Source organism: Drosophila innubila (genome assembly GCF_004354385.1).
Source record: "Drosophila innubila isolate TH190305 chromosome 3L unlocalized genomic scaffold, UK_Dinn_1.0 0_D_3L, whole genome shotgun sequence".
NCBI classification, from domain to species: Eukaryota; Metazoa; Arthropoda; class Insecta; order Diptera; family Drosophilidae; genus Drosophila; species Drosophila innubila.
This window is the reverse complement of record NW_022995376.1, coordinates 9,634,959-9,647,817: the sequence shown is the minus strand read 5'-3', so window position 1 is coordinate 9,647,817 and position 12,859 is coordinate 9,634,959. Positions and strand designations below refer to the sequence as shown.

At 37.2% G+C, this 12,859-nt stretch overlaps 5 protein-coding genes across 5 annotated transcripts in view; 3 read left to right on the top strand and 2 right to left on the bottom strand.

Annotated features, from left to right (window-relative positions):
• Nucleotides 1–1,659: 1,659 nt before the first annotated feature.
• On the bottom strand, nt 1,660–3,069 carry LOC117788339. Its single transcript, XM_034627076.1, has 4 exons — nt 2,928–3,069; nt 2,382–2,866; nt 2,147–2,300; nt 1,660–2,087 (listed from the first exon to the last, which is right to left on the bottom strand). Exons 1-4 carry the CDS (start codon nt 2,938–2,940, stop codon nt 1,897–1,899), a joined length of 843 nt encoding a protein of 280 aa, XP_034482967.1. The 5' UTR covers nt 2,941–3,069; the 3' UTR covers nt 1,660–1,896.
• Nucleotides 3,070–3,172: 103 nt separating this feature from the next.
• Nucleotides 3,173–3,651, top strand: LOC117788340 (39S ribosomal protein L42, mitochondrial). Its single transcript, XM_034627077.1, has one exon. It carries the CDS (start codon nt 3,207–3,209, stop codon nt 3,588–3,590), a length of 384 nt encoding a protein of 127 aa, XP_034482968.1. The 5' UTR covers nt 3,173–3,206; the 3' UTR covers nt 3,591–3,651.
• Nucleotides 3,652–4,103: 452 nt separating this feature from the next.
• Nucleotides 4,104–10,826, top strand: LOC117786258 (cysteine and histidine-rich protein 1 homolog). Its single transcript, XM_034624415.1, has 8 exons — nt 4,104–4,773; nt 8,717–8,775; nt 8,929–9,043; nt 9,111–9,234; nt 9,289–9,441; nt 9,508–9,785; nt 9,845–9,948; nt 10,014–10,826. Exons 1-8 carry the CDS (start codon nt 4,396–4,398, stop codon nt 10,039–10,041), a joined length of 1,239 nt encoding a protein of 412 aa, XP_034480306.1. The 5' UTR covers nt 4,104–4,395; the 3' UTR covers nt 10,042–10,826.
• Nucleotides 10,827–11,159: 333 nt separating this feature from the next.
• On the bottom strand, nt 11,160–11,851 carry LOC117786259 (protein FAM207A). Its single transcript, XM_034624416.1, has one exon. The coding sequence runs from the start codon at nt 11,739–11,741 to the stop codon at nt 11,199–11,201; it is 543 nt and encodes a 180-aa protein (XP_034480307.1). The 5' UTR covers nt 11,742–11,851; the 3' UTR covers nt 11,160–11,198.
• A 685-nt stretch (nt 11,852–12,536) lies between these two features.
• LOC117788116 (cyclin-dependent kinase 8) overlaps nt 12,537–12,859 on the top strand; it is a 1,646-nt gene continuing 1,323 nt past the window's right edge. The window contains exons 1-2 of the mRNA XM_034626784.1: nt 12,537–12,737; nt 12,797–12,859. The exon at nt 12,797–12,859 is cut by the window's right edge and continues 1,323 nt beyond it. Coding sequence (XP_034482675.1) covers nt 12,607–12,737; nt 12,797–12,859 — 194 coding nt within the window. The 5' untranslated portion in view covers nt 12,537–12,606. The remainder of the gene's footprint in view (nt 12,738–12,796) is intronic.

Sequence of the window (12,859 nt, the reverse complement as noted above, 5' to 3'; positions counted from 1 at the left end):
AACTAAAAATAATTTTTTTTCCTCCTTTTTTCCAGCGAAGTAATTAAAGACAAATGCTGTTTTAATCATAAATGAATGAAAACTATTTAATTAAACAGCTGGCTTTGCTCTGGTTGTAAAGTAAATGCACTGCACAAAGGATATACGCAGCATGAAAAAGAATAAGGACCAAGAGATTCAACGGAACACAAAGGACACTTGTCGTTAAATTTAACAACATTGGTAATTACAAAATAGTTTCGTTACAGAGGCCCAAAGCACAGTTAGGTGGCGTTCGTATTGGCAATAACGCACACCTAAAACATGCTTATACACACAGAGAAAGAGAAAGAAAGAGTGAGAAGGAGAGAGGCAGAGAGAGAGACGCACACACGTGAACACCTATGCATGCCTTACAGATTTTATTGAGACATTATCAGACGAAACAAATGGGGGACAATTTGCAGCAATGCTGCCGCCTTTTATTATCGCCACCCACAATGAGGGCGTTATGAAATGGCCAAAAGGTGGGCGTGGCGCTGGCATGGATATACATAGTTTTGCCCCGTAGCGTTTTTGTATAATAAATTTGCGATGGAAATGTATGTATGAGCGATAACCGTGCGTATACGCAATGTATTTGCAACATTTCAACGTGTCAGTGTATTCCGTACTTTGGTTTTTGTTTTTGTGCCATTTTTATGGGCCATAACGGACGACATCGACAGGCGAATGACAGATATTTGTTTTGTTTTCTTAATCCTGCCCAATGCCTCAATAAATTCCTTTTGGTTTTTATTCGTTGATTCGCAAACTTAATTAATTGCGGTCCGGAATGCAAATTAAATAAAAATAAAAATCAAAATAGATTATAACTTTAATACCATAGCACACACATTGCTGCCAGCTGAAGTGATGTAGGCTGATGAGGCTGTTGATATCACATACCAAAGGAAAAAAAAAAGCCGAATACATAAACAAACATTCGCCGCAGGCAAACAATGAATTTTTTTCTTGCTGTGTGGCAGAGGGAGAAGTGTGAAATTGGCAGCATTTGTTTTGCACAAGCAGAAACATCATCCACAGAGATGAGGGCGATACGCTGCTATGACTACGACCAAAAGCCGGCGACGTTTTCTGTTTATTCAAAATAAATTTGAAGCACTCAATAAAATATTAGCAGCGAGCTAAGGGATGGATAACGTAGACCCGGCAGACAAGTGGCGTAGAAAAATGAAAGCAGCTTAAGAAGAGCAGAGATATAGCCAAAATGTTTAATTTACCAAATGCCTTTGGGCAAACAGGCTGTTGTGAGGGAAGAATATTAATTATATGATTTTTTGACATTTGACACACATTTGAGAAGCATGCAAATTTTAAGCACCATAAAATAAAGCAAATAAATTAGAGCCTAAAACGGAATTTAAAAAAATTGCCAAAAGATACTTAAATACTTATAGCAAAACAGCAATTTTCAAATTTGTATAGCGAGAACCAGCTATAAAATGGCTAAATTGGCAACAGTGATTGCCGCCTACTGTGGGCTTCCCCAACACTGTGTCATGTAAACCAAAACAGTCGATAAGAAATTACGTTAACATGCTGTTATTTAACAGAGAGGTATTTTCAGTGTATATAATTACATGGCGCGCAATTTTTATTAAATTGGTACGAAATTGGTTAAAGATGAGTTATAATTTAATGAAAAGTTACTCTTTTAATAAATGGTGCAAATTTAACGTAAATTTATGTAAATTAATGCAAAATTGTATGCTGTACTCGAAATTAAATATCCGATATATTGATAGTGCCATCAATATTCGTTTTCTACGATTGAAGAATCAAAATGACTTAAATATATATTTTATAACTAATTACAGTTCTTTTATAAGATTAAGTAGCATAAGGGTCTATTGCCTATTCTATTTCAATTTTTTTTCTTTTAAAGAGGTGGTTTTTGCTATTACTCGAACTTTTGCTTCTTCCTTCTCGTCGTTCCCTCTTTTTTACAGATGCGGCCTTATAGACCCGATTTTTGGCCTTCACAAAAGCCTCACGAACAATCTTCATGTGATCATTGATTGTAAAGCCTTCCCTTCTTTGAGATTCTGTTAAAAAGCAAATGCATTTAAAAAAAATAAAAATTAATTAAACAAGTAACTATTACCAAATAAAGCCATGTTCAAATTATTATAGTTGTTTAATCCAATTTTGTCACTGACTCCAGAGTAATTCATTTTCATTACCAAACTTGTTGTAAAGATGCGCTCAATGTGTTTAGCAAGACCATGTGGGTATAGAATAGTCTTAAACAATTCGACCTGTAATTAATAAAGTAAATTAGATATTAATCGTAATAATGAGTGAGATAGTTCTATTATGAATAATATATTATAACTTACATATTTTTTTCGGCTGCATGCGATCTTTTGCTCAATTTCTTCCAATCCTTGTACATCCTGTATGGGAAATTCATTTATCTGCTCCACTCCTCCCTGCATATCCTCACAGATTTTATCAACACGTGCTAGGATCTTGGAGTTCACATTTAGCAAGAAGTCCACTTTACGCTCCAAGCTGTCAAGGCGTTCGACAATGTTGCGTTGGTCATGAGCACTTGCTGCTATGTCCGTGTTGTACATCATGCGTTGATGTTCCGCAATCAAATCCTGGCCGTCAACCATTCCAAATGCCTCCACATTTTCGGTTGTCAAGATAATATCGGGACAAACTTCGTTCTTCACTAAAACACTTCCATCAATCGATAGCGGATCGTCCGAATCATCAGATAGCATATTATTATTTTTAATGGGTAAGCTGCGTTTATTACGCTGTGTGCGTCCACGTCCACTCATATTGTCTTTATTCTTAGTTCTTTGCTTTTTAGCTAGTTTATAATTAATAGAAATGTTACTAAATGCAAAACAAGCGTGAGAAAATTCACTTACCAAGCAAACACATTTGCTGTCTCAGCTTTTGTGCATCGATGTCTATTCACGTAGTTGATAGTTTACTATATTTATCGAAATAGTTGTGTACTTTAAATTGCTTTAATGATATTAATAAAAATTGTTTGCGCGTAAATTCTTTTGCTCAATTTTACAGCTGGTTCAGTCTTGTTCGACGCTGCCACCTGGCAGAAAAACTTACAGTTAATTTGATCAAGTGGCACCTTCGAAAACTGATTTGAACAAGTTGGCAGCACTACTCCTACATTATTTGTAAAAATGTCGGCACGTTTATTTTCGACCTGCCGTTTATTTTCAACAAACTTGACTAAAAATGCTGTGAACAAGAATGCAGTGGGTGGCAAGAGCCTTGTGGATAGCATTGCAGTGACCAAAAATGGTAAAACTATTGTTGCCTGGCATCCAGACACTCCGTTTCCATACGAGCATACAAAGCCGCTGCCACAGTTCGTTGAGAAGCAATCTTCAGATGTTATAAAAGAGACGGCACTTCAGTCGGCTATGAGTGCATTTAAAAACAAGCATCCAGAGGTAGCGCGCCAGGAGCTAATGAAGTTAACGCACACCACAAAGCATCGTTGGTTCCCACGAGCTCGCGACAAGAAGGCCAAAAAGACGCCAATGGACCGGCCGTACTTGTAAATAATGGATTACATAAGTGCTCTTTTATAGGCAATAAATTAATGTTTACATATTAAACAAACTGAGACTTTTGAATAAAATATCTTTATTGGCGGGAGAGGACTTTTAAACATTAAAATTAATGTAGTTAGCACGAATTTCACATATATATACTTATTTAAAAAATGTGGTATAAAATCAAAACAAAAACAGCTGATTTCTAACTACTTTGATAACATTACCATTTGGGTATAGCATAAGCTTTCGGTATGAAAACGAGATGCATCGCGTTATGAATTCAAATAAAGAGCTGCTGGTCTATTGAAAGTTGCCATCCCAAAAAAACTTTTAAATAGTGTGTCTAACAAAATTTAATTAAATTGTCATTATTGTGAACAGTTTTCATGAAAACCTATGTTTTTGCAGGAAGCAACATGTGCACTAGAATTGTATTTGTTAACAGTTCTGTAAATGCATCTGTATCAATAACATTCTGTTATGATTTTGAAAAACTTCTCTCATTTTCTTGATTGTCTGTCATCTCTCTTTCGTTTTCAATATAGCTGTAACTTTCAAAGCGAGCAGACGTTTCACGGAAAGTTAGTTTGGAAAAAGTGGGAGTGGAGAGCAAAGAAAGTTGTGAGAATACAAAAATCAGAAAAGTGCAGTGAATTTCTGCTGCTGGTATTAGTGTATGTGTGCGTGTATATGTATGTAAGCTGAGGAAAAGAGCAACATTTTCATTTTAACCGAATTGGAAATATTGACAAAAGAAGAAGCGAAGAAGAAAATATACATAATTAGGGAGAACAGGCAAATAGACAATATGTCCACTGTAGAATCTTCTAGTTCAGCGGTGCAGCAGCCACCCTCGTCCACACTTCCAATGCTGGGCGACAACCAGGTGACCACAATGCAACTGCAAATGCAGGCCTCAACCTCATCGGCAGGGGGCGGGGTCGGGGGCAGCAGCATGTCGGTGGGAAGCGTACCGTTAGATACGCAGAGCAGTGGCGAGCCGCCAGCTAAAAAGCAAATGCTTGATCCAAATGCAGCTTCCTCCTCGTCAAGCTCGTTGTCGGGCGGCGGGGGCGGTGGACCAGCTGGAACTGGAAGCGGAACAAACGAGAAGCTCGCCTATCGCATCTCGACTGCTCTTTGCTGTGCCGTTTGTCTGGATCTGCCCAAAACGGCCATGTATCAGGTGAGTTTATTGCAGCATGCAGACGGAATTGTTTTGACTTTGATTTCTTTTAAATAAATTTAAAGTATGTGCACAAAGACGCAAACGTATGTATGTGTTTTGTATGTACACACGTACATACGTGCGCTCTCTTGTACGTGCGTGTGTATTTGTGATAATTCTCTGTATACAAAACAAATGGAGCAAAAGCAAAACGCAAACTCAGCTGTAAGCAGCAGCCACTCCCCGCACCGCGCACCACTGCCTTCCCCTTAAGCGCAGCGCACACAGCTGGCCTCGCCAGAGCGAGTGAGCGAGCGAGAGAGCGGGCGCCCCAAAGCAGAACAGCAAAAGGAACACAAAAAAAAAACAATTTTGTTTCTTTTCTATGGTTACGTTTGCGAATGCCCGTTGCGTTTGCCTTGAAAATATGACAATGCCAGGCACTTGCGGCACCTACCACCCTTTAGCTCCCTCCCACCCCGCGATCGTATTTGTAAGTATGTAGAGACAAATATAGCGCACTCTCTCGCACACACTGGCATTACATATGTAGCATGCAGTTCTCTCTTAATGCTGCTGCACTTCTATTGCGTTTTAGGCGTGCAAACCAAAACCAAAGCAACCCTGCTTTATTTCCGATGCTCTCTCACCCCACTGACCCCCAACCATGCAACTATCTGCGCAGTTACATTTTCTTTTTTTTTTTAACAGCTCAAATTGCTGGCGTTTTTCCACTGTTGCGTCATAAGTTTCAAAATGCGACCTGCATTCCTTACTAAATATGCGTACATATGTATGTACATACAAGTAAATATGTACGTATATGTATGCGTTTGTATCTGTATCTTGGGAAAACTGCAAATGCCTCACAGAGATGCGTTATTTACATATACTAAAATGGGAGCCGTTATGTGTTCTTTTCTGTTCGTGGCCTATTTTTAGCAGTTCGCCCGTGCGACCTCCGCAGCGGCGCCGTCGTTGTCATTACCGCTACCCTCGATTTGCCCCGCCCGCAATCAAAAAAAATAAAATAAAAATATGCTAACAACGCAACGTCAGTGTTTGTTTGCTTTGTTCACTCACACACACACACACACGTCCAATTGTCTGTCTGCCCGTCTGTCATTTCCTCTTTCATTCAATTCGCTTTTAAGCCTTATTCAGCCATTCGTTCATGTGTTTGTTTGTGTGGATACAATTTTTTCTTCTATCATTCATTGATGCATACGTTCGTCATCAATTTGGTTGCTTTTTAGTTGGCAGCTTTATTTGTCAATTTAATAAATTATTGAGCCAATTTATAAACAATCAACACTTTACGTAATACATATATACAATAAATCATAAACATATGTACATGTATCTTTATTCTTGTTGATTTCTTTTAAAGCCTTCTTCGCATCTATTGCCTTTTCCAATAGTGCTGCGTTGTGTTTGACTTTCTTTCTTTCTCTCTCTTTCTGTGGCTCATGTTTAGTCTCTCTAACAGGCAGTCACACACATACACACCATTCTACTTACATAGTTAAATATATGTAACTGCGTCATAGCATTGACCCATCCTCAATATTGTATTAAGCTTACATATTTATATTAAATAAATATATATGTATGTATGTACATATGAACATACATATATGAATTAACCAAAGTAAATGATTAATTTTGCAATTGCATACATATCTCTACACACACACATACACACATACATGGGTTCTTTTCCACTCTCGTTGGACCACGCTCTCTGTTATTGTTTTGCTTTTGCTGTCAGTTGTTCTCTCCCCTGCTATGTCAGTGTCAACAATCGTATTGTCCCGCTCGCACTCGCACAGGCAGCGCGTGGTCAGCTGTTTGAGGGCAACGGAAAAACCAATGGGGCCCAAAATGAAAATCGAGAGAGAGACACAAAAAAAATACTACGCACTTTGAAAGTTTTCCGTCGCATTTAATTGGCATTGATTGGCATGGTTATTAGTAAGTATGTATGTATGTGTGCAAGGGCAGCACTTAAGATTTGTTATGCACAGGTTGTTGTAGTTGTTGTTATTGTTGTGATTTGCAGCGAACTGTAATCTCTAAGGCAAACTCGTTTTACCAGTTTGGGCCAATACCTGAAACCTGTAAACTCTAGTGTGTTTGTGTTTATTCCTTTTACCTAAGATACGACGCTGTTGTGGTTCTTGTTGTGTTATCTGTCTTGTATCCACCAGCCACTGTTCTTTCTTTTGCCTGCTTCTCTTTGACAGCGCTACTAACACAAGCACATATGTGTGTGTGTGCATATCTACCAAAACATCATCAGCTGGGTTTTGTTATGTCTACCGCGTGAGCGTATCAGAAATGGGGAGCATAAAAGCAAACGAAACGAGCGACAAAGAGAGTAAAAACAAGTTCACAATTTTTTGTATTTTTTTTTAAGAGGTGAGGTTTGTTTTAAACAATTGTCGCAGCTGCCTAGCGCTTATTGTAGGTCATAAATAGCGCTTGCAGTGTTGCCTAATGTTAAATGCTAGAGAAGTTCATTCAACTTGAAAGAGAATGGAACTGGGAATGGGAATGGGATTTGGGGTGCATTGAGTATGTTGTCCAACTCACAGATATACATGCATCTACACAGATACAGATACATTTCTGTCTAAAAATTGCCTGAGATGCCTGACAACAAATAACAGACGTGCTCTTATCTTTGGAATAGGGACATATTTACTTATATATACACACGCACACATGTGTATGTATGTATTGGGCATATCGCACATGTCACTCCGTAAATAGAAATTTTCGAAATGCAGGCAAAAGATACAAAACCAACATTAGCCCCGCAGCCCGAAAATGCATTTTTATCACGCTTCGGCGACGATAATTAACGAAGCGACGCGTCACCCGCATTCTTTGCAAAAATACAAAAAAAAAAGAAATGGAAAAACATTAATGAAAATTACCAGCCGGACAGTCCAGACTTGACCTTTCTTTCGGCTTATCTTTCAATTGACTGGAAAAACTATTTTCAACCCTGAAAATTGTTATCATCTGTATTATAATCATACATAAAGCAACATGCATAAATTTTAATTATTATTTTCAACAATTGGCTGTGAAAAAAAATAAACAAAAAGTTCTCAACTTATTTTATGATTTTAATCATGGAGTGCATTACATACTCCATCCAGCCTATGACTCTAACTTTCTCGATCTATCTTAACTATCTCTATCTCTCTCTATAATGATTAATCTAGTTAAGTCAATTAAATACTACATTGAAATCAAAACTTTTTACCAATTTAGCTAACTTTTGTAAGCACACACATACACTCAAACACGAAAACACACAGACACTAGTATTGTAATCATTAACTATTATTGCTAAGTAATTAAACCCAATTTTATTAATGAGGCAGTAGATGTAAACTGTTGAAATATCTTTGAATTGTACAAATAGTGAATTATGAACCTGAAAGAAACTGATATCAATAAATTTTGCAGGCAATGCAAATTGATTAATTCAAAACTAAATACAAAATAAGCGTTTTTATTTACCAAAAAAGTTATTGAAGAACCCACAGGAACTAATCACCAAAGCTACACACACAACTACACGACCACAGCCTTTCCATCCATTTCAGATAAATTAGCACCTTAACTCCAGAATTTCCTATTTCACAACAACAACATTCTCCTTGTCCTCCGTTCACCCACAAATACATAAATGATTCCATCCAATTTCATGAAATTTCCTCATACCAACCAACATTCTCAACTTTGCAAAAGGCGTATTTTGACTAATAGCAACTTTTTCTTCTTTTTTCTTTAATTGCAGGTTTATTTGTATTCCACATTTTTTTATTTAGTTTCTACTACATAATTAATTATTTAACTATACATATAATTCGCTAACAAATTCGTTTGACTTGCGCCCGCACTAAAACACCTGTTTTTTCCACTCTGCTCTTTTTAATTGCAGTGCCAAATGGGTCATCTGATGTGCGCCGCCTGCTTCACCCACCTCCTGGCGGACGGACGGTATGAAACTCAAAAGCGAAAATTAAACGACATGAAAAATTATTTACTGTGATTTGAGCAAACATTTTTTACACCTTAAAAACAATTCAATAACTTTCGTTTCTCTCTTTCTTTTTATTTTTTGATTCTTTTATCATTGTGTTCATAATGCAGCCTGCGGGATCAGATTGCCACATGCCCCAATTGCCGTGTGGAAATATCAAAGAGTACAGCTTCCCGTAATCTGGCCGTGGAAAAGGCAGCTTCCGAACTCCCTAGCGAGTGTCAGGTGATTTCCATTAAATATGTCAGTAAATTTACATCAACTTATCCCTGATTTCTCTTATCCTTGACAGTTTTGCAACAAGGAGTTTCCTTACAAATCGCTGGAGCGTCATGAACAACACGAGTGCCAGGAGCGACCCACGAAATGCAAATATCATCGCATTGGCTGTCAATGGCGTGGTCCCTACCATGAGAGTGAGTATTGTTACATTCTATATAAAATAATACTAATCTTAACTTCTTTTTTAGCCACCGAACATGAACGCAATTGTCTACATCCTCAGAAATCTGGCTATGAGGTAATGGCCGCCCTGGAGGCGCACGATGTCAAGATCAAGGAGGAAAAGAAAATGTTTAACACCTTGATTGATTTGCTTAGCTACGAGAAAATCATCTTCAATGGTAAACAGTTTAGTTTTTGTTCGAAGATTGTTATACTTGTACTTATCCATCTCAACTTCATTATAGATCTGCAAATGAAACCGTATCGCACAGATGAGTATGTCCATAAGCTGTTCTATGAGACGGCACGCTTCTCGGCCTTCAATCAACAATGGGTGGTCAAGGCCCGCATTAACAACAGCCAACGCGATCCTCATCAATCGAATGAGCGAACCATTACCTATCAGCTCATACTGAAAACCAAGACCAGCACACCCATGAGCATACATTTCTTTGCGCTCAAGGGTCCCTTCTCGGACATGAAAGTCTCTACACAGATTTACAAACACGAATTCACAGAAACGGTACAGCTTAAGCACACTATCTTATACCAAACCAAATAATTATGATTTGTATTTTTTAGAGCACTGAAAGCGATTACTATGTGCTGCCCTTGCCAGATGGAACTGGTTCCACCGGATCTAGCGAGTGTAATAGAATGTTGGCAAACAAGGGCATTAATTTCCGGTGCGTATAAAACTCTCCTTTCTCCAAGCAATGTCTAATCTTTCGATTCTCTTTCTCTCCTGCAGTTTATTAATGTTTCTGCTGAATAAGTAAATGGATCGTTAAATTCACGTAGTGCAGAATTTTGAAATTAGCTTAAGTTTGTTGTTTCTAACTCATAAATGTGCAAAAACTAGACATAGTTAATATATAAATATATATTTTCTATCTATAAAACAAGATGACCCTACCCAACCCTCCCACATGAACGTACATATATAAACAATCACGATTCACGATAACAATGTAACACTGTAACGCGGTAGGTTGTAATTGTAACCTAACTTTAGTCGAGTTTTAAGCTTTATATTGCAAAACTTTGTCCTTCACATGAAGGTTTTACTGAAGCTAACGTAAACAGATGCGATATAATTAATAATGTAAGACAGACATTAATTAACCTAGTTAAAATCCCTGATTATGTTTAAATGTCCATTTATCGCCGTAAACTGACAGCCATACACACCTAAATTATATCAAATACATATAAAATTATGTACAGCTAATTTACAAACTTACATAAATCAGAAAAATGCCATTTGAAGAAACTTATAAAAATAACTTTAATAAATACTATGTTAATCTTTGCTGTTAATGCAACTGGAGAATTCGTGTAGAGCGACTTGAAATGAGCATAAAAATAATAATATTTTAATGATCTCACTGGTATAATGAAAGAAATAAGCTGATTTTCCCCGAAATGCGAGAAATCGAGCCATAACATTAATGCTAACAATAACACATACATATATGTATCTATATAGTAAACTGTCGACACGGATTCACAGTCTGTGCAAATAAATACACTGTAAGAAAAACAACACCAAGCTGATCCAAAACAGAGTTTCTGATGCTCTATGGCTATGATAATAGTAGCTATTCTGTAGACTCGTCAAGATTTAATCAAACAATACAAATAACAGTTCTCCACTTGCTTTATTGAATAGAATGACCCCCGAAAAATCACTAACAAGTTTATATTACTCTAAACTCTATCTCCAATTGCGTTCTGTTAAAAATCCCCTTTTACTTTATAATGCTTACAATTTACATACTTATGTGTAATATTTATATATGCATCGTTAAATGATAAAGCTATACATAATGCATATATACATTATTATGTATTAATGATAATTCTTAATAAATAAAATCAAAGTGCAAAGACAGTCTTTTTTTATATGATTATTAGATTATATTTATTTATTATTCTACTCGACGTCATCCTCATCCATTGCCTGATACTTGTTGCGCAAATGATTCCCAATCACTTCTCGAGGATTCTTTTTGAAATTCTTATCCTTGATGACTTTCTCAAAGGATTTTACTTTGTTTACATATTCGGTACGTTTCTTTTTGATCTTCTTCTTGGCACTCAGTGTCTCTTGCACTATCGTTGCGCTCTCCTCCGCAGATTCCTTTTTCCGACTCTTCACCAGGTTGTAGATGTCCCCCAAAGAGGGGAGAGCATCGCGCAGGGGCTGCAAATCGCCAATGACCTTGGTCTTCTGTCGATTCTTGCGTGCGTTCTCCTCCTTGATTTCCTTTTTGATTTCCACAAATCGTTTTAATAATTTTGTGTGCTTTTGTGCTGATTTTTCCTTTTTTGTTGTTGTCTTCTTTGGTGTCAAGGTCTTGTGCAGCATTTCCTCCTGACGCGCTGCTTTCTTCAGCTTCGCCTGCACTTCCTGCGTCTTCTGCTTGACAGCTCCAACAGCACTTTTAGCCTTTGCTCGTATATTTCGCTTAGCCATTTTTAGATATTTTAATTTATGGTTTAAGTGTTGCGCTTTTCAAAGTTATTTCAACGCACGTTGTTTTTATTCTGCTGCACAAATTGATTGCTGTTCTCAAACAGCTGTTCTTATCGATATTAGCAACAGGTTAAACTGTTATCGTATGACAACAGTTCCTGTGAACAGTCACTGTTATCGCGGTGAAAATTTAAATTTGGGTTAATGCAAATTTTAAAAATACAGTAACTTTGCAATAAATTAATAATTTGATGAAAATTTAAATTCAAAATTAGACTAAATTAAGGAAAATATTTGTTATGAAGTTCGTCACCCCAAGGGGAGAGAAGTTACAAATTTAACTAAAAAAAATATATATTTAAAAAATCGACAAAATTCCAACAAAACAAAAATAACGCGAAAAATTTTAAAACTCTATATTTCATATAAAGAAAAATTAAATAAAAGGTGAATTTTCTTGGGTACAACCAAATTTGCAATTTAATTAAATTGGTACAAGCTGCCAGATCATGAAATTTTGCAGGGCTGCAGCCCTTGGACCGGGTGGCAGCCTTTCAAACCACTGCTGCCAAGTTTTAGCAGGGAACAATAGCTGGAAATTGGTGGACACTTTTGGAAGGTTTTACTAAAATATAAAGAAAACTCAGCTAAAAATATAATAAAAATACCCAGATTTCCAGCTAATAGCTATTTTAAAATTTTTCTAGCAAACGAACTTTGAAAATAGCCAGATCTAGCTATAAAATAGTCAAGTTGGCAACTGTGATTCCTAGCTGCGACGCCCAACACTAAAATTGCTATTGTTATCGTTGAAAACAGCTGAGTTAAAAAAGCCGCAGACGCAAATGCAAAGGAAATTGGCAAAATGGACTACGATTTTAAGATGAAAACGCAAATGGAGCGTACCAAGGTAGAAGATTTGTTCAACTACGAGGGCTGCAAAGTGGGCCGCGGCACCTACGGACATGTGTACAAGGCCAAGTGGAAGGAGACCAGGTAAGAGGATTAAGTCGCTCCAAGTGAAGATTGGGATACATTTTCGTTGTTTTACCCAGCGACGGCAAGGAGTACGCACTGAAGCAGATCGATGGAACTGGTCTGTCCATGTCCGCCTGTCG

What these genes read in the sequence shown, in the direction of transcription:
- LOC117788339 (XM_034627076.1), bottom strand. An exon ending in CATGCAGCCGAAAAAAATAT is followed by an intron (nt 2,301 to 2,381) that starts GTAAGTTATAAT and finishes TATTAATTACAG; the next exon opens with GTCGAATTGTTTAAGACTAT. An exon ending in TTTGAACATGGCTTTATTTG is followed by an intron (nt 2,088 to 2,146) that starts GTAATAGTTACT and finishes GCTTTTTAACAG; the next exon opens with AATCTCAAAGAAGGGAAGGC.
- LOC117788340 (XM_034627077.1), top strand. Translation starts at nt 3,207, where the DNA reads ATGTCGGCACGTTTATTTTCGACCTGCCGTTTATTTTCAACAAACTTG.
- LOC117786258 (XM_034624415.1), top strand. Translation starts at nt 4,396, where the DNA reads ATGTCCACTGTAGAATCTTCTAGTTCAGCGGTGCAGCAGCCACCCTCG. An exon ending in CCAAAACGGCCATGTATCAG is followed by an intron (nt 4,774 to 8,716) that starts GTGAGTTTATTG and finishes TTTTAATTGCAG; the next exon opens with TGCCAAATGGGTCATCTGAT. An exon ending in GCGTGGTCCCTACCATGAGA is followed by an intron (nt 9,235 to 9,288) that starts GTGAGTATTGTT and finishes CTTCTTTTTTAG; the next exon opens with CCACCGAACATGAACGCAAT.
- LOC117786259 (XM_034624416.1), bottom strand. Translation starts at nt 11,741, where the DNA reads ATGGCTAAGCGAAATATACGAGCAAAGGCTAAAAGTGCTGTTGGAGCT.